At 48.1% G+C, this 25,893-nt stretch overlaps 1 protein-coding gene across 2 annotated transcripts in view; it reads left to right on the top strand.

Moving 5' to 3' along the window:
• The window catches only part of prr12a (proline rich 12a), a 40,096-nt gene that overhangs the window by 6,803 nt on the left and 7,400 nt on the right, over window positions 1-25,893 (top strand). The window contains exons 5-11 of one of the 2 annotated variants that reach the window (XM_063221548.1): window positions 558-5,816; window positions 6,767-6,976; window positions 7,341-8,244; window positions 8,661-9,763; window positions 16,464-16,580; window positions 19,046-19,179; window positions 19,474-20,822. In XM_063221548.1, coding sequence (XP_063077618.1) covers window positions 558-5,816; window positions 6,767-6,976; window positions 7,341-8,244; window positions 8,661-9,763; window positions 16,464-16,580; window positions 19,046-19,179; window positions 19,474-20,822 — 9,076 coding nt within the window. Of the gene's footprint in view, window positions 1-557; window positions 5,817-6,766; window positions 6,977-7,340; window positions 8,245-8,660; window positions 9,764-16,463; window positions 16,587-19,045; window positions 19,180-19,473; window positions 20,823-25,893 lie in introns of both variants that reach the window. The other variant, XM_063221547.1, reaches the window with a different exon arrangement.

Genomic DNA, 25,893 nt, shown 5'->3' with positions numbered 1-25,893 from the left:
GACAAATATGTCTCATATTACATAATTTATTTATCAGCCACGTTTCCGCGGCACCCCTGAGGGGGGCCCGCGGCACACCAGGGTGCCCCGGCACCCCTGTTGAGAAACACTGCTGTAGTAGCAAACGTCAGGTGGTATAACTAAAGCTAAAGCCCATAAATTTAATGAGTAATTGGTAATTAATGTAGACGCTATGAATATCTTTCCAAGATAATCTAGTAAAAACAATGAACCTTTAAGCCATACAATAGTGGCGTTAACTGTGGTTGCACCACTACTACAAAAACAGCATTGACCCAGGAACACACTAATGCACTACTCCTCAGCATACTGGTTTTTATTCATTCTTTTTTAATTGTGTATCTCTATGACAAAACTTCTTTCATTGTTTCTCTTATTTTTATCACTGCTATGTATTATAGTTAAGTGTGGTCTGCATTCATTGCTTACTCTAACTGGTCGTATTGTTTGATTTGCAGTGGCCTTGAGTATTGAAAGGTGCTTTAAAATAAATTGTATTTAGTTATTATTATTATTAATATTATTATTTTTAACAGGCGGCCCCGACGTCTCACTCCCGACACGGCGGAGGAGGAGGAGGAGGAGGCGGTGGGGGAGGGGGAGGGGGTGGAGGAGGTCTCTCCTCCTGCAGCCCCTTGCAGGAGCACAGCCCCTCGGGCTCGGACCATAAGCCCTCCCCCCGCATCGAGCAGTACCGGCCCATCATCCAGCCGTCAACGTACCCCTCCTCTTCCTCCACCGCTTCCTCTGCTGCAGGTGCTGGAGGAGGAGCAGCAGCAGCAGCAGCAGCAGGAGGAGGCAAGGCGACAAAGAGCAACTCCAGCAGTGGCTACTCCTCCTCTAGCTCGGCGGGATCATCCTCCCGCACCCCTCACACTCCTCCGTCGGCTTCCTCCGCATCCTCCTCTTCCTCATCCTCTTCCTCGGCTGCTCGTCCCTCCAACTCCATCCCCACGTCCAATTCCACGCCTGCGCCCTCCAGACAGCAGCCGCCTAGTGCCCAGTCCCAGCAACCCCCGCCGCAGACGCACACCCAGTCCAATGTGCCAACCTCCTCCAACTCCACACAGCAGCAGTCCCTCTCCAAGTCCTCCTGTCTGTCTGGCTATCGCTCCCCAGTGGCCTCGGTCAAGCCCTCTGCTGGCCCCGGCAGCCTGACAGGACAGACGCCCCCCCAGCCTCAATCCCAGCAGCAGTCTTACTCCCCCGGTCAGCCCCCGTCCTCCCACCTCTCCCAGTCCTACGGAGGTTTCAGCTCCCCGCAGGCCCACGACCTGCCCTCCGCCCGGTCCTCTGGCGTCAGCAAGGGCTACGGGACCATGGGGAGCCAGTCGTACTCGTCCGATTCTGTCTATGGGGCGGATTCGGGGTACGGGTCGCTCCCGCCCTCCCTTGGGGGTGCTGGGAGTCCCCAAATGGGATACGGGGCTGCGGGACACTCCCCTGCTCTCCTGCGCTCGGGTGCGGGTGGTGGATCTGGCAGTAACAGTGGAGGGAGTGGAGGGGCTGGGGACGGGAGAAGCGGAGCTGGCGGCGGCGGTGGTAGTGGTGGCAGTAGCTCTTACCACATCCCCGACTCCAGCCCTTCCCCCTCGGGGAATTCCGGAATCATCCGGCCTGGCCTTCACTCTCCGGCGCCGTCCAGGCCTGTCCAGTCGCCTGTTGGCGCCGGCTCCAACAAGTACCTATCCTCAGTCCTGTCCCCTTCCTTCCTACCCTCGCCACAGGGGTACCCTGATACACGGGCGCCCCGTTCCCAATCCTATCACCCCCAGTCCAAGTCCAAGTCAGACGCTGGTATGCTGGGAGTGACCGACAGGGCACCTCCCCCTCCTCCAGATGACGATGATGAGGAGGACTTCCTAATCCAGCACCTCCTGCAGTCCCAAAGCCCTGCGGCTCCACCACAGGCCTCCCATCACCACCAGTCCCAGTCGGCTCAGCAGCAGCAGACACGGCAACCACAGTCCCAGCAGACGGTCGCCTCGAGCCAGGACGCCAACAAAAGCCTCGCCTATGAGAGCGCCAATAAGAGGTCTCTATACGAGAGCGGTAACAAGAGCCTCTCCTACGAGGGTGCTAGTAAGGGGTCGTTATACGGCAGTGCTAGTAAGGAGTCGTTATACGGAAGCGCTAGTAAGGAGTCTCTATACGACAGTGCTAGTAAGGGGTCTTTATACGAGAGCGCTAATAAGGGTTCTCTATACGACAGCGCTAATAAGGGTTCTCTATACGACAGCGCTAATAAGGGATCTCTGTACGAGAGTGGTAATAAGGGTTCTCTATACGACAGTGCTGGTAAGGGGTCTCTATACGACAGCGCTAGTAAGGGGTCTTTATACGACAGCGCTAGTAAGGGGTCTCTATACGACAGCGCTAGTAAGGGGTCTTTATACGAGAGCGCTAGTAAGGGGTCTCTATACGACAGCGCTAGTAAGGGGTCTTTATACGACAGCGCTAGTAAGGGGTCTCTATACGACAGTGCTGGTAAGGGGTCTCTATACGACAGTGCTGGTAAGGGGTCTCTATACGACAGTGCTGATAAGAGTCTTGCTTATGAGATGAGCAAGAGTTCCGAGGAGCGCTACCACCTCCAGAGTGTCATCCGTACTCACAGTGCAACCTCCAACTCGCAAGGAGTCACGGGGGGTGCTGGGTCCGGCGCAGGTCTGGACAGTCAGCTAGAGATGTCGCTGAAGAAGCAACAGCATCATAAGCAGCATCAACAACAACAACAACAACATCATCAACAACAACATCAGCAGCAGCATCAGCAGCACCCTCAACAGAAGAGCAGCAGATCATTGAGTGACGGTCGGGGCGGTAGCACTGAGCAGAGCCACTCGCAGTCCTCACACCACTCACAACACGACGCTCTGGGCTCCGTGGTGCACTATGGCCGAGGAGACCCCTATTCACAGCACGCAGCCATGTCTCAACACACGCCCACGGCGCATCATCAACAACAACAACAACAACATGCGTCGCAGCATAGCTCTCATGGTTCCCAACACACCTCTTCGCACTCTTCCCACAGCTCGCAACACACAGCCTCGCACAACGCCCCGCATACCCCAACGACCCATCCGCACCTGCACGCCTCCCACCCGCATATGTCGGAGATGCAGAAGAAGGAAGCGGCAGACATGTCACCGTATGTCTGCAAGACACCCGAGGTACCTCCGCAGCACCATCACTCACACCAACACTCCCAGCAGCATGTACAGCAACAACAACAACAACAACAGCAGCAATCTCAACACCATCACCATCAACAGACTACATCACAGCATGCCCAACACCTATCCTCACAGCAGTCCCACTCTCACCAAACGCAGTCTCAACTCCATCAATCCCAGTCCCGGCAATCCCAGTCGCAATCCTCCATGTCCATGATGGACTCGCCCACCGACCAGTCCTCGAGACAGCCGCCACACCTGCTGCAGTCTGTCCTGTCTCACACTACGAGAAACAAGATGGAAGCTCAGCAACAGCAACAGCAGCAGCAGCACTCGATGAGTCAGCAGCAGGCCATGATGGAGGCGGCCAGCGGGGTGGTGTCCTCGGACAGTCAGGCCAGGCAGCAGACATCCCAGCTGCAGCTCCAACTCCAGTCCCAGGCTTTGGAGGCCGCAGCAGCAGCAGCTGCACACTATGGACATGGCCGTGCGTCTCAGCAGCCGACGGCGGCTCAGCAGAACCAAGAGTCGTTTGAAAAGAATCACAGGTCCAAGTCGTCCACGGTGTCTTCTCTGGACATGCTGGAGCGTTCCCTTTCGAGAACGTCAAGCACGGAAGGAGGAATGGGGGATGAGACGGTGGGTAGAGGTAGTGGTGCTCGAGGTGGGGGTGGTAGCACATCCAGCATGGACCGGCACAGTACCTCCAGTATGGATCGACACGGTACATCCAGTATGGACCGACACAGAGCCCAGGAGCAACAGCAGAGACTATCGTCCCACCATAGCCAGCAACAACAGCAGCAGCAGCAGCAGCACCATCACGCTTCCGAGCTCCACTCCTACCTGTCGGAGACTGACCTGGGCCTGTCTGCAGCCTCTGCCCATGGTGGGCATGGGCACGCTGGTCACCACATGTCGACCCATCATCAGGGGGCTCCACAGAGCCACCCCAACTCCCACCACCCTCACCCCCACGCCCAGCAGCATCCCGGAGCTCAGAGCCACTCTCACCACATGTCTGCCCAGTCAGCAGCTTCTCATCAGCAGCAATCTCAGCAAGAATCAAGCCACCCCTCCCATCCTTCGCACCCCTCCCATTCGTCACACGCCTCTCAACTCCAGCAGCAGCAGCAAGCGTCTTCTATGGATCAGCAGCAGAACCAATCTGATCACTTCGACACGAGAAGCCCGGCCGTCAAGTCCAGTGCCATGCAGCAGAACCAGACGCACAACCACAACCAGAACCAGAATCAGTCTGCTGCCCAACAGCAGCAGCAGCAGCAGCAGCAGAGTCAGAGGTACGTGCCTCTGCCCTCCATTTGTTTCCCAGACTCCCTGCTGCCCGACGAGGATCGGCCCTTCTTCCCGGGCATGGAGGACATGTTCTGCCCCGAGGAGTACAAGTCCAGCTGCCACGGCGGAGGAGAGGGGCAGGGGCAGGACGGTGTGGTGGGACACGGAGGCCACGGGGGCCAGGACGGCATGGTGGAGGGCATGAAGGTGGGCGGTGGAGCAGGAGCAGCGGGCGGTGGAGGTGGTCGAGGAGACGCTACTGCTGGCGGACAAGACTCAAGTGGGTACGACATGCTCGGTCACCATGCGGACCAGGGCTATGGCCAGTACTGTCCTGACCTATCCGCCGACTCCGACAGTGGAACCATGCACCTTGACCTCGACTCGCTCAAGACACATGAGTTGCCGTCGACGGTCAACACTGAGCAGCTAGGCCTGATCCAGTCCCAGCCACAGGGGCTTGGCATGGCCGGCGCCGGATCCATGAACGATGGAGCAGGTAACAAGATGAGCAACACCCCCGGGTCTGGATTGGGTCCCGGCGGGCTCACCTCACCCATCTTCTGCTCCTCAAGACCCAAGAAGCTCCTCAAGTCCAGCTCCTACCACCTACTGAAGGAGAGACCCGACCCCAACTCGCTGCCCAAGAAGAGCTACGCGCAGGAGTATGAGTTTGAGGACGACGAAGACAAGGCTGACGTTCCGGCCGATATCCGTCTGAACAGCCGGCGCCTTCCAGATCTGATTCCGGACCTCGTCTCCAGCTGTCGGAAGTCCGGTGGTGCTGGTGGTGGTGCAGGAGGAATAAGTGGAAGTGGGGGGATGAACCCTATGATGGATGACCTTGATTTTGGATACCTGGGCCCCCCACCACACCTGCTCCCCCACGACGCCCCCAAGAAACGCGGCCGCAAACCCACCAAACCCAAACGTGAAGGCCCACCTAGACCACGAGGTCGTCCGCGTATACGCCCACTGCCCGAACCACACCTGTCCCGAAGCATGATGGGAGAGATGGGTGCGACGTATGTGCCGCCCGAGCGGGGTAGAGGTCGCGGGCGGGGCAGAGGTCGTGGTGGCAGAAGGGAAGACGCCATGATGGAGATGGAGATGGGGGCACATAAGGAGCACAACCAGTTGTACCCCCCGCAACACATGCAACATCAGCAGAACCATCCCCTTCACCAACAGCAGCAGCAGCAGCAGCATCCACATCAACAACAGCATCCACATCAACATCAACAACACCAGCATCACCAACAGCAACAACAACAGACAATGCCCCCGCATCAGCACCAGGAGCCTATCAAGCCCATTAAGGTAAGACATTGATGTCTTGGGATGTCTCAACAGCATTGTTTGTTGCTAACTAAGTTAATTCAGTTGCTAGCTAAATTAGCAGCTTTTTTAGGTTAGTTCAGTTGCTAAATAAATCAGCAATTTACTTGGTTGCAGCGCAATTTTCCATCGGCAACCTAACCTATAAAGTTGCTAACTGCTTTGCAACCACGATTTCGAGAAACAAGGTCAAGTTAACCTGAAGGTAGTGATAAATCAGCTAATAAGGTAACCTAGAGTCCTCATTTCCTCAATAAAATGATTCCTCCAGGCTATCTATTAACAGGTTTACCACTATTTGTAGCTAAACGCAGCCAGGCTTAAGCTTATCATTCATCCATGCTCTTGGAATACTCCCCAGTTTTATTCTGGCTCTTTAGATTAGCCATCCTTTGGAACCTGTTGAGGTGTTATACACATTAGAAAAAATGTTTGTGACGCTTGGATCCACGATTAGGTACAGTATTGCAAGTAGACCATTTTCAAATTGAGATAGAGATCTTCAGCATGAGGGAGAAGTGCTGATGATATTCACAGTTCAGACCTCTTATCGAAGTCTCTGTTCACACCCTCTTCTGCACACTTGCATGAAGATTGAACTGGAGATTGCATGCTGATGATTTTTATAATACTGGCTTGTAAAACTAAACCTGTTTGAACTTGCCAGACCTTGTGCATAACTACAGTGATGCATTTAACACAAAGTGAATGGAACATGGCAGACTAAACCCACAAGTTTGTTTTTAGCATGTAATTGTGTAGTTCTTGTAACCAGCACTCAGTGCTCGATTGATCAGTGTCTTTTGCATGGCTGAAATAATGAATGAGTTTACGTGAGATTGTGCTAAACGCAGTGTCAATAAATGTGCAATAAATATTCTCTCTTTCTCTCTCTCTCTGTCTTTCTCCTCACCCCTTTCCTGTTTTCTCAGATCAAGTTGCCCATTGGCTCAATGTCGACGTCTGATGCCTTGCTCCGTACGGACTCGCTGTCCGGCACGGACCAGGCGCTGTCAGACGGTTCTGTCGGGTCGGCCCCATCCCTGGGCCTCAGTCCCGGCACCCCTGGGCCCCCTGAGCTGAACCGCACCCAGGAGAACAAGGGCCACAAGGCCAAGACCCAGGAGCTCAGGGAGGAAAATGTAAGCATTGACAACTACAATTACCATGCCTTCAATCATTTCAAAATTGGGGACACAGTTCAGTTCTATCATCAAGGTTGAATTATCGAGTAAGAATGCAGGAATGACAATAACTGCTTGTTCTATTTTCAAATGTTCCATTATACATTTTTGTTTTCAACACTTGCTCAATTTTATCTCTGAATCAAATTCTAATGTATATTATGTTAAAATAACAAGATTTTGTCAGTTTTCACTTCACCATATGGTGCATCAATGTGAAACAAGAGGGTTCACCATGACGGCTAAGTAGGGCTATGTATGTAATGTTAAGAAATGTGTCTATATTCATGTCTGGTGAATGTCTTTTCCCTTCCCTCACCAGGCCGACGACAAAGAGCCTGAGAAGGCCGGCTTCATGGCCTCCTTCCTGGACTTCCTGAAATCGGGCAAGAAGACGCCCGGAATGCCCATGCCCCCTCTCCCTGGCATCTCCCCCGGCAATGGCGACGCCTCCCCTGGCAAGACGGGTGGCGGTGGCATCCGCCCCCTCTCCCCCCAGCCTCCTCCTCCCCCTCCCCCGCCTCCTCCAGCCTCCTCCTCGGGCTTCGGCGAGTCGGAAACGGACGGCGGGCTCTCGCTGGGCAGCTGTCCGAGCCCGTGTAAGCGATTAGACGAAGAGCTGAAGCGCAACCTGGAGACGCTGCCGTCGTTCTCGTCGGATGAGGAGGACTCCGTGGGCAAGAACCAGGACCTGCAGAAGAGCATCTCCTCGGCCATCTCCGCCCTCTACGACACGCCCCAGCTCAGCACCTCCTCTGCCCTGTCTGTTCCCTCCCTCGCACCTCCTCCGCCTCCTCCTCAACCCCAAGCTTTACCTCCTCAGGCCCCGCTCACCCCCACCCAGCAGCCTCCAGCGCTGAGCCCCCAGGCCCCGACACATACGACACACGGGCAGACGACCGCGACGCACGGCCTGGGCCAACATGCAGAGCCAGCCATCTTGGAACGCGAGGAGGCCAGAGAGGAAGAGGAGGAGCAAGATGAGGAAGAGGAGATGGGACAGGAGGTGTCGGAACAGCATTTACAACAGCAACAGCAGGAGCAGCAGCGACGAGAGGAACATCGTCCACAGCAGCAGAAACATCAGGAGGAACGAGAGGAGGAACAGAAGCAGAAAGAAGATGAAGATGAAGGACAAAAACAGGAGGATGAGGATGATAATGAAGATGAGAAGGAGGAGCACAGGGTACCAGAGTTGGAGATGCTGGGAGTTCCCAAAGTCGGAGGTAAGAGTTTGAGGAAATGAGGCGTGTCTGTGTTCTTTTTTTTTTGGTACGAGTATCCGAGAGAGGCCGCATTGACCTACATTAAAGCACCTGATTTTTTAGTGCCGCTGTAGCTATTTTCATCCCCTTTGATTCATAACCGCACACTTTTGTCTGCCCTCCCTCTCTCTGTCTCTTGCACCCTCTCTTTCTCTCTCTGGCTCCCTCTCTCTCTACTCTCTGGCTTTCTCTCTTGCTCTCTATCTCTCGTCTGTTTTTTAAACTTTTTCTCTTGCTCTCTTTCGCTTGCTCTCTGTCTCACTCTATCGCTTGCCCTCTCTCTCTCTTGTTCTCTCTCTCTCTCTCTCTCTCTCTCTCTCTCTCTCTCTCTCTCTCGTACTTTTTTGTTCACTCAACCTCCTTTCCCTCTTCTGCAGACTCTCCTGAACAAACTCCACAGCAGCCAATGCTCCGCGATGGGCCCTCCTCCTCTTCACCTCCTTCCAGACTCTCTCCATCCTCCACTCCTTCGTCTTCTCCCTCTCCTCCGCCACTCCCTCCGCTGTCCCTCCCATCCCCCGTCCCTCACAAGGAGGAGGAGGAGGACGAGAAGGAGAAGGAGAAGGAGAAGCCGAAACGCCTGCAGAAGCCTAAGAGGGAGAAGTCCAAGTCCAAGTCCAACTCCATCGCCTCTTCTCCTCCTCCCCCGAGCCCTCTGGCTCCCTCACTCCCCGTCCTCTCTCCTACGCCAGCACCCCGCCCTTCATCTCCCCCTCCGCAGCCAGACGGCCCCGCAGGAGAAGGAGAGAGGGATGAAGAGGAGAATGAGGAAGAGGAGAAGCCGCAGGAGGACGAGGAACGGCAAGAGAAGAAGAAGGTGGAGAGGAAGAGGAATGCTCGTAGGGTTGCCACTAAGGCGTCCAAGGTTACGAAGGCTACAAAAGCCACCAAATCTCCCACGGCCACCAAAGCCACCAAACCTCCTCCCAAAGCCACCAAACCCCCTCCCACGGCCACCAAAGTCACCAAGCCTCCTCCCACGACCATCAAAGTCACCAAGCCTCCTCCCACGGCCACCAAAGTCACCAAGCCTCCTCCCACGACCATCAAAGTCACCAAGCCTCCTCCCTCGCCCCCACCTCCAGAGCCAGCAGCTCCCCCTAGTCCCGCCGCCTCCTCATCCTCCTCCTCCTCTTCATCATCCTCCTCTTCCTCCTCCTCATCCTCTCCTCCATCTCCCTCCTCACCCGCAACGCAATCCCAGCCCCCATCCCCGTCGCCCCCACCGTCCCCATCCTCGACCCGTGCAGCACCCCTGAAGAGCTACTCGAGGGGGTCGTCTGCGGCCCCCTTGGCACCGCCGGAGTCTCCCGAGGAGCCCCCCACGCCGCAGCTCCTCCCGCTGCACCTGGCCCAGAAACAGAGCGGCGCGGCTATCGCCGGGGAGAGCGAAGAGGACGAGGAGGAGAGCGGCGGAGAGGGCATCTTCCGGGAGAGGGACGAGTTTGTGGTGCGCTGTGAGGACATCAAGCAACTCAAGGTAAGCAGGCGGGGCGGGGCTGGGCTGGGCTGGGCTGGGTCAGGGTGTGTGAGCCACTGAACACCGTGTTGCAAGATATGCAATAGGATGCGGTGTGCGCATGCGTGGGCGGGGCATGAGGGGATGGGAAAGGTGAAATTAGTGGAGAAGTTTGAATGCAGTCAGGGCGGCACCGGAGCAGTTGTGTTACGTTGGGTTGGTGCAAATTAATCGGATAAAACGAAGTACCACTCTACTTTCTTGTAGACAATTCAGAATAGGGGCTAAATGTTAAACACAGTGCACTTATCCTTTATCTCGCATTACTTCCTTTAGCTTGAAGGATTGTATCCATGTGTTTCAGCAAAGACGTATAAATACATTTATTGTCACATTAAGTGATTTGGAATTTGCAAAGAAAGCAGTGTTGCATGTCTCCGTGTTCATCCAGATGTTTTGGTTTTGTCTTCCATGCTTCCTGTTTCATCCTTCTCTGGACATACTCAATGAAGTTTGTGTCTGGTGACTGGCCTGGCCCCTTGGCTTTAGTGTGTTGGGGTCTGTGACTGGGTGTCTGTGTTTGTGTTTGTGTGGGGTTTGCCTGCCAGGTAGGGCTCTAAATTAACACCAACCAACCAACTGGCCAAATGCTGGTGAAATTTCAAATTGGCTGGTAGAAACTACTAGCTTACTAGCCACTAGGGCTGGTAACATTCCCCAGAAATTAAATTCGAATGTGGGTCTTAGAATATGGTCCGAATATCGAATATGTTTGAATATTATTATTAATTAATTAATTAATATATTTTCTCTGGCGGAGAAAATCACGCAAAAAAAAAAAACGAGCACTGGTCGCGGAATAGACACTTAGGTGGGAAAGTACAGAAGACACACGGCACTAGCCAGGGTGTGCCCTCCAAGTGGCGCAACACTTTGAACATCGATGATAATCAGGCAAACACGGTGTGAAAGACTAGGCCTATAGTAGTCCGTAACTGGCGACTGTAGATGTTAGAAGCAATGTTGTTTGGGCGTAAGTAAATGTCACTCTTAATTTAGGGCGTATTCATTCAGACCAGGATTGATAGACTTTCGTTTTGACCAAGCACTGTGTTTCTATCACCTGGAGTCGCCAGTTGGTACAGGGGACCCAGATCGTCTTTCCCAACGGCACTCCCGCGGATGCGCGTGCCCTCTCTCTCACTCACCCACTCACACACGCACGTGCGAACAGACACACACACACACACACACACACACACACACACACACACACACACACACACACACACACACACACACACACACACACTAGCGTCACCCAACCTCTCCAACTAAAATCTGGGCTGTACCTCACTTGATTCCATTGCTGCTTGGACAAACTCCTTGATGCCGCCTGCTTTGGTCTCGTGCATCTTGTGCCCAATTCAAGCAATTCGTGACTGCCTCTTGTCGCCTTAAGCCAGCATTTGTGGCGGACCGGATGGTGCAAAAAATGTGAAGACCAGTTGGTTATCTGTAGCTACATAAAAAGCTATATTGCGACTTCATGGTGCTAACTCACACCTCGCCAGCTTCCATACCACTTTATCACTCGGCTCACTTTTATTCCGTGCGTAGTTTGGGGTGGGGGTGTAGAACTCCACGTTGTCATTCACGAGAGACAACTTCTTACAATGCAGTTCGAACAGCAATAAGAACTCAAACGTTAAAACAATCTGCACGAGGCTACTCTCCATCAACAAAGTAACTCGCAGTCCTTGCTTCCTTGTTGTGACATGTGACTGCAGCAGCTACACACAGGCCAGTAAGGGACGCACCATGGACACTTAACGGAGGAGAAGCAATGCACGCGCTGCCCTGCGCAATATTTTGTAAATTATTCGAATATTCATTTTTGCGTTCGAATATACATATTTGAAATAATATTAGAACTTCGAATATTATTTTACCAGCCCTATTAGCCACTTAGGCCCATTAGTGAGTGTGTGTTTAGCTAGTAAAGTTAACATCAAGCCAGCAACTTACTTGGTTGCGATGCAATTTCCTGTCGGCAACTCACTGAATTGCTTACTCATAAGCAACAATGCATTTGAGAAATGGGGTCTTGGTCTGTCCTGCAGAGAGGAGAACCAGCCTCCCTGTTGTATTTCTGTTTTTTATTTGAGGGGAGGGGTGTGTTTTTTTCCTGAGGGGAGGGGAGGGGAGGGGCTGTGGGCGTTGTTTTGGGACACTCTGAAAGTAACTTAGTTAATTTGACCCTTTAGAAAAGGAGATGGTACTTAAACAAAAGGACTCATTATCACCATAGTAAAAAAAAAAAGAAACACCCAGGCGGTCTCCAAAAGCCTCTCCTCTCGCACAACAAAAGCAAGGGCTGTGGTCACACTTCAAACGTGTGAAGTTTCACGCTTGGCCCTATGAGGTGTGAGTGCGCATGCCGTAAACCTGAGGACACCCGTTTGCTAGCTTGCTTGCTTGCTTGCTTGCTTGTTTGGTTGTTTGCTAGCCCAGTGGTTGTGAACCTTTTTTGAAGAAGCGTCCCCGTGACCTCAAAGCAGACCTTCCAATGACCTCATTGACTTCATCATGAGCCCGCCAATGCCACACTTACTATTAAAAACTAAAATGGACTAATTGCCCAACCCCTCTTCACTGTCTCCTCAGGCTGTAGAGCTCCCGTTGAGAAACATTATGCTAGACAAACCGCTTAAACCCACTCTGCAAAACGCTATTTGTTAGCCTTATGGCTTTGGCTTTAGGAAGTGTTTTCATTAGTCTTTTATTACATCACTGCTACAGGAATGAGATGCATCATTTTTAAAAAGTTAGTGCTGCCACGAAGACGTAAAAAACGGCTGAATAATGAAGCATGTCACTGGCAAGTGGATTGATGTCATGGTTGCTGCTAATATCTATTGGCTGCGTTGTTTTTGTGAGGTCAGCATTGGTAACACACACACACACACACACACACGCACACACACACAAATCCAGTCACATCCAGCGTGTGCCCTCGAAGTAACAGATGGGGCGGATAGCTGGGCACCTCAGTTGGCATCAAACTTGGCAGAGACTCTGCTTGTGATTTAGTCTGACTGGGGCTATGACCCAAAGCTGCCAAAAGGCACAAATTTAGCTGTATTGTTGTTGTGATGGTTGTGGCTCTATGTTGCCAGATAAGACCAGAAAAGCTCTTGCACGACAGAGAGGGCAAATGAGAGATGGATAGAGAGAGAGACTAAGAGAGATAGACCAAGAGCGAGAGAAGGAGAACTGTTATCCTTCTTATCTGATCTCATCTCATCTCTCTCATCACTGGATAGCCTCGTGACAGATGGACGTTTTGATCAGCAGCACCAACGGGATATTGTATTGTTCACGAAGTTGTGATTTGATCTGCGCCATAATGGCCTATAGTTTGAATCAAGGGGGTAAGGCGAGGTCATTGCACTCAGTAGCCCCTGAAAGATAATTGTGTGTCAGCAGTAAGACACTACTGTACATGGCTTTACGCTTCCCTGGTCTTTCAAATGGGTTTTCACGTAGGCATTGTTGTTGGATGGGCTTTGTGGCGTGGAAGTTACGTAACAGGGATTTACTTGTTGTGGATGTGAATATGTATGTATGTATCAGTGTTTCCCCCAGAAAATTGGTTAGTCAAGGTGGTGAGGCTTCGAGTCTGTCCCTGGGGGGCGGGCGGCGTGGCGGGGGGGGGGGGGGGGGGGGGGGGGACGGGGGGGGTGGTCGGCGTCACTCGCGATGTCACGCGGGGGGAGGTGTTGGCGGGGTTTGATGTCACGCACGGCACGGGGTTTGGGGGGGGGGGGGTTTGAATAATAACAAAGCTGTGTAGAACTGGAAAATATGTATTTATTGACCTGCCATATCCAGAGGTGGAACGGAACTAAGTATTTTTACTTCGTTACTGTACTTAAGTAGTTTTTTCTGGAATTTGTACTTACTTGAGTAAAAATAAAAATGCAGACTTTTACTTTTACTCAATTACATTTTTTGACAATTACTTGTACTTTCTACTCCTTACATTTCTAGGAGAAGACTTTGTTACTAGTTACATTTATCCTAGGTTTTCCTGTTGTGTTTCGTGGATATTTCAGTAGCCTCAGCTGCGGGCAGGGAGGCGGGACCAAGCCCCTCTTCCAAATTGACACCCAGACAGAAAATATACTTTTAAAAACATTAACAGGACTCCATAGTCATGTTCAAATAGAACCGAAAACCGTTGCAGACACTTTTTCCTATTGGATCAAGTAGGTAGACATGGAGAAAGACAGCCATTGCGTGAGTAGGCCTACTTGTACTTTTGTACTGAAAAGTACATTTAAAAGTTAGTACTTAGGACTTTTACTTAAGTACGTTTTTGGGAAACAACTTTTACTTTCACTTGAGTAATTTTTTCGCAGGGTACTTCTACTTTTACTTAAGTACACAACTTCAGTACTTCTTCCACCTCTGTCCATATCAAAACTATTTACAGAAGCTGAAAAGAAAAATGTAACAAAAAGTGCAGTGCAGGTTGTTTACATTAACGAAAAAGAGAAACCAAATGGAGTGCAAAATTGACTGGCTACCTATGACTACCTATGGCACATTTTGCAAGTCTTGTCCTTGCAGGCCATCCTTCTCGGTTTTTCAAAAAAGAGTTCCAGTGCCCTGTTGTAATTAAACTGCCCTACTGGTGGCCCATTTATGCTAATTCTTGGGTTGCTGCTGACGTCATAGTGCTGCCCCCTGGTGGTGATCTACCGCTGCTGGTGGACAACCTGGGCTTGAAACCCATTCAAAACTTCATTTTTTCGATCTGACACAGAATATTTTTAATTATACCTAAAGACACACCATTGGACTTGTTTAAAAGCTGAGAACCTCAGCTTTCCATAACTGAAAGCGGTATTTTCCTAGCATCTACCAATCCGAAGGTAGCCCACTTTAAGTGCGGAATTACTTTTCTAAAGATAGCGTTTTGTTTCCTTGGAAACGGACGCGGTATGTGTTACGCATACGCTATTTGACTCGGTTTTGCACTATTATGGATGAATTTCTAATCTTGACATGTTAATGGACAATCTATGCGAATTTCATAATGTGTTTTTATGTGATATGGGAGTAAATGTGTTTACATCCCGTCTGGGATTTGTTAAACTAGCTGGCCCGCTAGTTAGCTAGCAAGTGCTAGGTCTCTACACTACATCATGTCAAAAGTGGAAAGATTTGCCGACACTCAAGGCTGTGGATATAATGAACTGGTTCTGTGAATGTTCTCAGAATGTTTTGCTTTGACAAATTGCTGATATTATAGCATTACATCCAAATCCTGGTGTTTCTTTGTTTATGCTTGGGCCATTGAGACAGATCGATTCTAATATCTATTACCAGAGAGAGTTTATTTCTGCTACTTACTTGCTAGCTAACTAGCGAACTAGCTAACAAATCCCAGACGGGCGTACTGTTAACACATTTTACTCCCATGTTACATAAAAACGCATTTTGAAACTCGCACAGATTGTCCATTAGAATGTCAAGATTAGAAATTCATCCATAATAATGCAAACCCGAGTCAAATAGCGTATGCGTAACACATAAACCGCGTCCGTTTCCAAGGAAACAAAACGCTATCTTTAGAAAAGTAATTCTGCACTTAAAGTAGGCTACCTTCGGATTGGTAGATGCTAGGAAAATACCGTTTTCAGGTATGGAAAGCTGAGGTTCTCAGCTTTTAAACAAGACCCATGGTGTGTCTTAAGGTCTAATTAAAAATATTCTGTCGAACATCGAAAAAATATACTTTTGAATGGGTTTCAATGGCTCCAAGCCAGGGTTGTCCACCATTTCAAATTCGCGCGCTCCAGTGAAGGGGCATTCTGACGTAACTGCAACCCAAGAAAATTAAAATTGTTTCAAAATATGGCCTCGAGGATGGACACACATGGCGTAGTAATAAATCCGACCACTAGGTGTCACAATTTAGTCCAACCGATGTTGTCCTAGTGCCTGCGCTTGAACATGCATTACAACTTTTTTTTTTTACAAGTTTTTTTTTTTTTTTTTTTTTCCCTCGGACGTTTTTTTTTTTTTTTTTTTTTTTTTTTTTTTTTTAGGGAACGTAGCCAAGGCGGGGGTGGGGTTTAGTCAAGGCGGCCGCCTTGATAAGAAAGCGCTGGGGGAAAGCCTGATGTATGGATGGATGCGTATTTTGCTCCGCAATGTACTTGTTTTATTTAATGATAGTGTTGTGAAAGCAGCTTTTGAAGATGTTTTGTCAGTTGGCTTATCTCCCTACTCTGCAAAAGAAAATGCACACATGCCTTCAATCAGTCCATTTACCTTTTTTTTCTGATATCTTGAAGTAAAATATCTGTACACTTTGCAAATGTCACTCTGCACACATTCCAATTTCCCCTCTGACTGTTCCAAATGTTATCTTCACATCTATATTATGTATATTATATGTTCCTGTTTTTAATTTTCTTATGTAATCTAAGGTTTAGTCTATAATTATTATGGAAACAAAATGGAAAACAGGAGTGAGTTGTGCACACCACTAACTCTTAACCTTTTCATTCAAATCTATAATTATATATATATTCAATATCTATAATTATGACCTTCTTCTCTGCGTCTTCTTTGTGTGTGTTTGTGTGTGTGTGTGTGTTTGTCTTCTTTGTGTGTGTGAATGTTTCTTTGTTTCTTTGTTTACCAGGTTGCGCTGCAGACGGGTCGCGAGCCGCCCCCCATCTGGCGTGTGCAGAAGGCCCTGCTGCAGAAGTTTGCGCCCGAGATCAAGGATGGCCAGAGGCAATTCTGTGCCACCAGCAATGTAAGTGTATGTGCCAAACCCTTACTACTACAATACTCACCCACCCAATCAACCGCCACCTCATTCATTCATCCAGCCAGCCATCTTGGTGTTGATGTTATAAACTCACCAGCAGTGTTAAGTGTACGTGGGTCAATGACGGTTTAGTAGTAGCAGACTTCAGGGTTGTGCAACCACTGGTAATGCCACCAATGTGGATTATTATTATTTTCCTTTTATTGGAGTATCTAAGAAGCATATTCATTGCAGTACAATAATTACCAATTACTAATTCATTTAGGGGCATTAGCTGTGGTTGTACCACCTGGCGTCTGAGCGCAAAAAAAAAACAGTTATTGACTCACTTACCAATCACTACTCATCGTATATCCATCCATCCACCTTCACCTTATTCATGTATCCTTCTTGGTCTTTCTTGACCAGGGCAGTTGTGCTGTTAGTCTGTTGGCACTAGGCCTGCCCATGTATACAGATTCGAGAAGATAAAAGGAAGACTTACTGTAAAGAGGTGATTGGAGGCCATATTTCATGGCAGCCATGACTACCCCCTAATGTGCATAGCTAGACCAACCCCTCAGGCCAAAAATCATATTTCTTGCTGCTGTGGTGGGTCTTGTCTTAATAGGCTATCCTCCTCCACTACCAACCCTTCATGCCTTTTCACATCTTAGTGTGTGTTGGACGGGATAGGATCAGCTTTAATTGTATCTTCCAGAAAGAAATTTCTGTCTGAAACTTATAAACACAATGTACAACACAAAAAAACACTATAAACATGCAAGACTGGACCCAACACAAAGCATGTAAACATCTACTATAATAGCCTACCTCTCACCGGTCACACGGCCACACACACACAACAGCATTCATAATCATTTTACACATAGCCCACACACACACACACACAACACTACTTCCTATTGAGTAATTTAATAGATCAGTGTGCCAGCCCTTGCTAGGCTACTTACTACTCACTAACCTGCTCCTCCACCTCATTCAGTTCTGCTTCTCCTGATGTATATCTGTATGCATTTGCAAGTTCATGCAAAAAGACTATATTTCCAATCCATCTCACCTCATTTGTGCATCTTGATGTATGTGAATGTATTGCTGTACTTTTAACTTTGCTGTGCTTTAATATGCCTTATGGCGCATGGTTTTAAGACATGCATACTAAGTCCTCCACACTCACAGGTCTACTCAAGCATACTTGTAGATTTATAAATGATGATGGTAGATAGGCAATGACCATAGAAATAATATGCTAACCGTTCAGCCTTTCTACTAGCGACAGTTTTTTTGTGCCAGTGTTTTCTACTTTTTCAGAAAATGAAGCGATTAAAAGATGATCAGTGCTGTGTGTTAAGTGAAACTGCCTACACTACAATGTGTCAGGCAAACAGAATCTGAATGATCTTTATTGAACCTAAATATAACACCAGGGGCAAAAACGGTATATATGCTGCTGAGATTTGTCATTCCCAAGAATAAGTGACCTGGCAAAGTGGCTAGTGAGACTAAAATTATGATTAGCCACGGTGAGGTTTTACCCAGTTTTGGCCGATTGGCAGGTGCTAACGTCAGGCCCTGACGCTAACCCTTTGAGATAGTAACACACATACGGTTACTCCCAGGTAGTGTAAGTGTACAGTATGGGCTTGCCCTCATTTTACTTTACACATCTTGTTGTAGTTCTCTGCTTCGCTTCAGTGGCTCATACATTTATGCATTTTGGCGTAGAAGGTGATCCCATCTGATCCCGTCTCTTGATGAGCGGAGCAGGGCTGTCGCCTGCTGCTAAGGTGTCCTCAACGGCCCGAGGGATCTCCACCACTTTACATAACATTACTCCTCTTTTCTCTTCTCTGCTTCATGCCCTTATGGTGAGAGAAAAACACACACACACAGGTACAGACAGATGCAAGCACACAGGTGAACTCCCAAACACAGGCAGGGGATATCCACTTTTACATTACATTGCTCTCTTCTGCTTTATCATGCCCTTACAATAGAGAGAGATGGGTGCATACGAACGGAGGCAAGCACACAGACTGATCCCAATCAAATCTCACGCACATCCAGAAGACTGGTTTCGGGTGCAGGTTCAAAAAAGTTAATCCATAGGCAGTGAAGAAAACCGCACACCGATGAGCTCCCATTTAAGCCATTTTATTTTGTGACGTTTCGGGCCGAAACTTCACGAAATAAAATGGCTTAAATGGGAGCTCATCGGTGTGTGGTTTTTTTCTTCACTGCCTTAGCACACAGACTGATCCATAAACAGGCTGAAGATCTAAGTCAACAACAATTTTGGGGCATTGGCAAACCACCTGCAATTTACGGGGGCTAAATGAAATGAAATTGTATAAGTTTGAGTTAAACTTAAGCACACAACCGCCTGTTGTTCTTCCCATTGAACACTGTGCTAATTACATTTGGCTTTGTTTTTTTGTGTTTGTCTTTAGTATTTGGGCTACTTTGGTGACGCGAAGAAACGGTACCAGCGGCTATACGTGAAGTTTCTGGAAAATGTCAACAAGAAGGACTACGTGAGGGTGTGCTCCCGCAAGCCATGGCACAGACCCTCTGGCTCACTCAGGTAACATAGTCAATATACTCCTGTCTTAACAAAAAAGTTACTACATAAAGCTCTAATATAGATAAATAGTTTCATATCATTATGAGAATTTGTAGTCTAATTATAATATTGATCCTTACTTTTGTAATATGAATAATATTACATTAAGTATTGGAAGATTAAATTGTCAGGTAATGTATCATTGCTGAGTAAAGAACGAAAGCATACGGCGCCATTTTTCACTCTCAAAGAGTAGTTAACGCAGTCGATATAACATAAATCCTCTCTGTCCAACTGTGTGTCGTATCTGTTCAGGCGCCAATCTCTCCACCGGATGGCCTCTCCTCCCAACAACCAGACGGCCCCTCTGCCAGAGATGGAGAGAGAGGAAGAGAAAGACAAGGAGAGGGACAAGAAGGAGGAGCAGGAGGAGGAGGAGGAGGAGGAGAAGGAGAAAGAGAGAGAGACGAGGTCGAGAGATAACAGCAGAGAGACGCGGGAGACCAGTAGGGAGACACGAGAGAAGAGCAACACCAAGGACAAGGAGCGCGAGCAGAGAGAACAGCGCGAGCAGCGGGCGGCCGAACGGGTGGAGAGGATAAAGGAGAGGGAGAGAGGGAAAGAAAAGGAAAGAGTGGAGAAGGAGAGAGAGAAGGAGAAGGAGCGAGGAGAGAAGGAACGAGAGAACCGGGAACCGAGAGAGACCAGGGAAAGAAGATCGCAACCGGCAGCTGAGAAGAGGTGCGCACAGCCAGCGGCGGAAGAGAGCGGTGCGCTGCCGGTTCCCGAGAAGAAGAGCGCGCCAACGGCCACGGAAAAAAGGAACGCACAGCCTGCTGCCGAGAAGAGGAGTGCACAACTCGCCGCAGAGAAGAGTGCACCACCTGTTGCGGAAAAGAAGAGTTCGCCATCTGCCGCAGAGAAGAAGAGTGCGCAAACGGTTTCAGAAAAGAAGAGCGCAGAAAAGGTTCCGGAGAAGAAGAGTCCGCAGGTAACTCAAGAAAAGAAGAGTGCGCAAACGGTTTCGGAAAAGAGAAGCGCACAGGCAGTCTCGGACAAAAAGAGTGCACAGGCAAACGCTGATAAGAAGACCGCACAGGCAAATGCCGATAAGAAGAGTGCACAGCCTCCTGCTGAAAAGAAGAGCTCCCCAACGGTTACGGAAAAGAAGAGTACAGCACAGGCAGCTCCGGAGAAAAGGACTGCACAGTCTGGTCCAGAGAGGAAGACGGCACAGCCTGTTGCGGAGAAAAGGAGTGCACAGCCTGCCGCGGAGAAGAGGAGTGCAGCACAGGCCCTCTCGGAAAAGAAGAGTTCACCTGCCGTTCCTGAAAAGAGAAGTGCACCATCCATCCCGGAGAAGAAGAGTGCAACAGCCGTCCCGGAGAAAAAGAGTGCACAGCAGCCCGTCACGGAGAAGAGAGGCGCCCCGGCCGACAGGTCGAAAGCCAAGGAGGACAAGAGAGGAGGTGGTGGAGTGGGTGGTGGTGGTGTAGGAGGAGTAGAGAGGAGATCGGAGCGTCCCTCCAAGCCTGCCCCAGTGAAGTCTCCCAAGGCTGCCGAGCCGCCCCCCAAGGCTGCTGAGCCGCCCCCCAAGAAGAGGAAGTGGGTGAAGGAGGTCCCCTCCTCATCCTCGTCAGACTCATCCGCCAGTGAAGACGAAGGTGAGTGGCCTGGGCTGCAAATCATTTCATTGCATTTCATCACATTACATTACATTTCATTACATTACATTACACCTAGCTGACACTTTTTTATGAATAAGATGAAAACCCATCTGGGAAACTCCCATTGTCATTGGGACACAGTGATCACTGCTCACAGCAAAATTGCATCTATCCCTCAACCATGCAGCCCCAAACGGCGCCTCAAGGGAGTAGTGTGGCGGAATTGTACCATGCTCAGGGTACCTCAGTCATGGAGGATGATTCCCTGAAGGGAAGGGAATTAAACTGACAATGTTTGGGCTACAAGTCTGCCACCCTTACTTGCTTACCCATGACTGCCCAATCCAAAGCGACTTAATGTTATTTACAGGGTATTGGTTACAGTCCCTGAAGCTATCTGGGGATTAGATACCTTGCTCAAGGGCACTTCACCCATGAATGGAGTTCTAGGGAGAGGTAATAGGTGAGATACAAACCTGCAACCCTCTGATCTTAAGACCACTTCCCTAACCATTGGGCCGTGGTCCAGTTCAAAAAGTACACAAAAAAGATCACTGACACAGGGTTGGTTGGAGATCAGGAAAGGCAAAGCAAGGCACATTTATTTATATAGCAACACCAGGGCAATTCAAATTGCTTTAAATAAAAATAAGAACATACATATGATATGTACTCTACACAAATTGAGTTAAAATGTATGTTTAAAAATGGCATATATATACATTATAAAAAGGTATTTCAGTAAACAAGGAAGACAAACATATTTTATTAAAAATGAAACAACTATGCAAAAAGCTTTTCAATTGAGAGAAGTGCAGACATTTCAACATGAGGTTCTCTTCAGTGCTCTCTAAATTGTTTAGGTGGGTGTGTGTGCGTGCGTGTGCGTGCGTGCGTGTGTGTGTGTGTGTGTGTGTGTGTGTGTGTGTGTGTGAGAGAGATTCTGTGATTCTCTCTCTCTCTGTTTCTCTCTCTCTGTTTCTCTGTCACGGTATGTCTTGTGTGTATGTGTGGTTGATTTGAAATGCCTCTGCCAATTTGCTTTGTTGTCTCTGCCCTTTAGTTTTGTATTCATACTTTGCCCTCCCTAGTCAAATTATATGGAAAAAAATAAAATTACATTTGCCTCCATTGAAATAACCTGGCAGCAGGACAAGGTTTTTTGGCAGCTGCCTGCACATATCTTTGTTGCATACACAAATTATGACTGTAATAACAAAGCTGTATTTACTTTGTTACACTAATTCCAAACAAATAGCCAGGTGCAAGATGTGGGAAAGAGATGAAAGTTTTTGCTTTAGGTGGTGAAATCAAGCTAAATATTTCTGTGCTGTTTGAGCTGCACAGAGGGTCAGGACAACAGTTTTAGTTACAAGACCCACAAGAACAAGTCCTGTTGCTTATAGCTTAGCTCGATTGACTACCACTATTGGTGAACTTAAAATATGGTGCTGTGTGTTAAGTTGTGAACTAATTGGGCTTACGAGCTAGCTAAAATGGTTTACAGTGGTAACACAACCCTGGATGAAAAGAAATATTCACACAAGTGTTTCAGCACACATTACATCACCCTTTGCCGATGCGTTAATTCAAGGCGATTTTCAGTTATTTAGGTACAGCGTATTGGTTACAATCCAAGTGGTCCTGCCGTGGCGCAAGTGGTGGGGTGTTTGAGGTACGGCCGACCCAGGTTCGACTCCTGGCCCGGGTCCTTTGCCTGCCCTTCCCCTTCTCTCTCTGCCAGCTCGCTTCCTGTCGCTGCCTTCACTGTCCTGTTGGAAGGAGGCAATAAAAAGCCCCCAAAAAATATATATTTAAAAAAACAATCCCAGCGTACTGGTTACAATCCCAAGAAGAAATGTAGGGTTAGGTTGTGCCTTTCTGCAAGGCACATCTTCCATTAAGGGGATTTGAACCTTTGCAACCTTCAAATTCAATAGCTGTGTATTCATTGAATTGTACCTCACCTCTAGTGCTCTGCTTCTGTTGTGTAACATTACTAAAAAGTCAAGATCTCTTAAATTCCCATGGCCCCCACTCAACATCCTTCCTCTTCACACTTGACTTCATGCTGCATTAGAGTCGAGCGTGTTCAGTTCACACCAGCTCATCTGCAGGGAAGTCGACCACAGCCGTTCCCGTGCTCAAGATGTTTTTGTAGAAGACTAAGACACAGTGTTGCCAGATTGGGCGATTTCCTGCCCAATTGGGCTCTTTAGGATGGCCATCTATTGGTATGAAAAGATATTGGGGTGGGGTTTTCTGTAGAGTTATGGTCATATAAATCAGTAGAACTTGGTTCAAATTGGGTGGGATTTGGTGCCTCCAGGCGGTTTTGGGGTTGGAAATTAGTCACATCTGGCAACCCTGTTCAGAGACACACTCTCAGTATCTCAGTACAGCACGGCAGTTCTCCTAATCTCCTCCGCCGCCTCCCTGAGAACAGAATTAGACGCATCAATAATGAAGCAATCGTGATTAAATGTCTGCTGAAATGTTTCACTGCGGCGTGGTGCAGATGTGCTTCTTGTGCTTACTTGTGTTTCTGAAGGAAGCGCAAAAAAAAAAAGTTGTGAGTGCATGGTCTAGACTATTATGGTCATTTATGTAATGTATGAAAATAGCAAGGTAGTGTATTTATTATTTTATTTATGAATAATACAGGGATTAAAGTTTTCCGTCGCTATGACGGATTTCCGTCAACTGGATTTTCGTTTGGACGGATTTCCGTCTTTATAATTCATGTCAATTAATTTACAATTTTTACTTTCCAACTGAACTCAAATCGAGAGCACTCCTGGTCATGAGAAGGGAAGGAGAGGTGTGTTTGGTGTACGGATTTAGTTATACACGCGCCATCACCGGTGGTGTCATACAACAGATTATCTCAGTAGTTTTGAGCCATCCCCTTTTCATCCGTGTTCCAAAAAAAAAAAAAGTACACGAGCGGTCAGCAATTCGGTTGCGGCGCAGCGCGAGAGATTAAAAAACAAATAGCCAACATTGTTGCTGATGGCAGAAAAGAAAATAAGTGCAATACTATGTTTAAAGTGCCATGAAATGACAATCATTAAATGAGTTGGACTGATATTCCAATATGGGCTAATAATGCATATGCATGGAATGCATAGCTTGAAGAAGGTAGGACACGTATGTTTCCATTATCATTGCACCTGCCGTGGCGGATAGTTAGAAAAAAAATGAATAGTTTACTTCGACTGCGCATGATGTCCTTTTCATGAAGGGGTTGCATTTTAAGCATTGTGACTTTTACTAACATTATTCATAGCTCTAATGGGACGGCTATCATTGGCAGCTAGCTAGGATATGCCATGCGTAATACCATGCCTTTCATCCTCAAAGTTTAGCGCGTTTGACTGGCTACGTGTAGAACTAGCTCTAGTTGTCTTTCTGACAACGGATAATGTACAGTCTCATTTGTAATCATAGCATATTAACTTTGTTGTTGCCGATATATATTTAAGAAATAAGTTAAAAATGGGTTGCATTTTACAGGGGTCACGGAGGATATCCCTGGCAGAGCCAATATTTTATGCCACGTCTTGCTCTGGGAAACAGTGTTCTGATGGGTGGACTCATGGTCAATAAATGCCGTTTCGGTGTTTCTTTCACTTTCAAGGCTTGTTGTAGGCTACTGTGTGATGCTATTTTTGCTAACTGGAGTAGTGTGCAGCAACAGTTGTGTGTGTGCTTGTTTTTGAGTGGCTAAACGTCTGTGCCCATCTTCTCGGACTATACGCTTCGTTTCAGTTCAGTTATTTGCGCACTGCGCACTCAGGACTGATGGGTGGGTGGTTTGTCTTGATTCGAGTGGAAAGTTGCGCGACAAGCTTGGGAAAGTGTGTTACTTTTGTTAAACGATAGACGTATGTCTGTGACTGTGTCGTGTCCGCTTGTAGGAGAGAACACGAGTGCGTGTAGGAGTCGGGAACGTTTTTTAAATCAATGGTAAGCGTGTGCCTGGCACCGCACATCGAGAAGCAAAAAAGTACCGGTAGCCATAGGTTTTCAAATCGGTAGAACACAAGAGGTAGACTACAGGACGAATAGTGAAAAACATACAAAATAACCAACAACTAGTTTTCTCCCTCTGATTGCTATGACCAGTGCATTATTTTTTTAAATGTCAGAAATACTGCAAGCAATGCGCACCAGTGCTTTCACCAGAACAGTGTTTGCCCATTCTGATGGGAAAGAAAAATATAGCCTACTACTAAAAAAAAACCATAATGGGATCACTGTATCAACGCATTGCAATTCCAAATCAATAATTCTATGATATCAGCTAGACCATTTTGAAGCAACACTCATTGTGAATCCATTCTGCATAATGTTGTGAACAATTCATAAATAATGGGTAGATATAAGAGGAAATAACCAAAACATGAACCAAATTGCAGTTCAATGTTTGCAGTCTGATATAGTATCCATTATCCCTCCATTCTCGGCCATTTCTAGTCAATCTGGTGGCCTAGGCCTGCCCCTTTCCCTCTTTCCTTTTTCTTGTATTTAGAAATTGGCATCTGTAAACATAGCATTGTAGGCCTACATCTGATTGAGCACATCTGATCTAGTACCTACAGGTACATTCATACTGAGTGTGTATATAGGCCTACTGAGTGTATAATGAATATTCATTGTTAATGTGAAGTGTAAAGTTTTATGTTGGTTGAAGTTCTGATTTTGTGGCACTTTTTGGTTTTACTGGCGCCCTCAAGATATATTCTGCTCTAGGCGACTGCCCTGTCTGCCTATGCCTAGTGTTGGCTCTGGCACCGTTCCTTGCATAAAACCAGTGTATGTTTCGTTATGAGGGCAGAGCCTGGCTACATTGGTTTTCGTTGGGTTACGGAGTGATACTCGATCGGGTGCCTAACCGGTAAAAAAAGTTCAGTCAGATGACTTTTTTTTGCTTTAATCCCTGATAATATGGGAAGATGAATGCATGCTCACTAAAGAAAAGACTCACATGCAGCCCCAAAGCGCATGCATATCATACACCCATGCACTAACTTGCATGCACACACATACACACAGCCCCACAATT

This window comes from Engraulis encrasicolus, chromosome 17 (assembly GCF_034702125.1).
Source record: "Engraulis encrasicolus isolate BLACKSEA-1 chromosome 17, IST_EnEncr_1.0, whole genome shotgun sequence".
NCBI lineage: Eukaryota > Metazoa > Chordata > Actinopteri > Clupeiformes > Engraulidae > Engraulis > Engraulis encrasicolus.
Note: the sequence above shows the minus strand (reverse complement) of the source record. Positions and strands in the feature narration are given on the sequence as shown.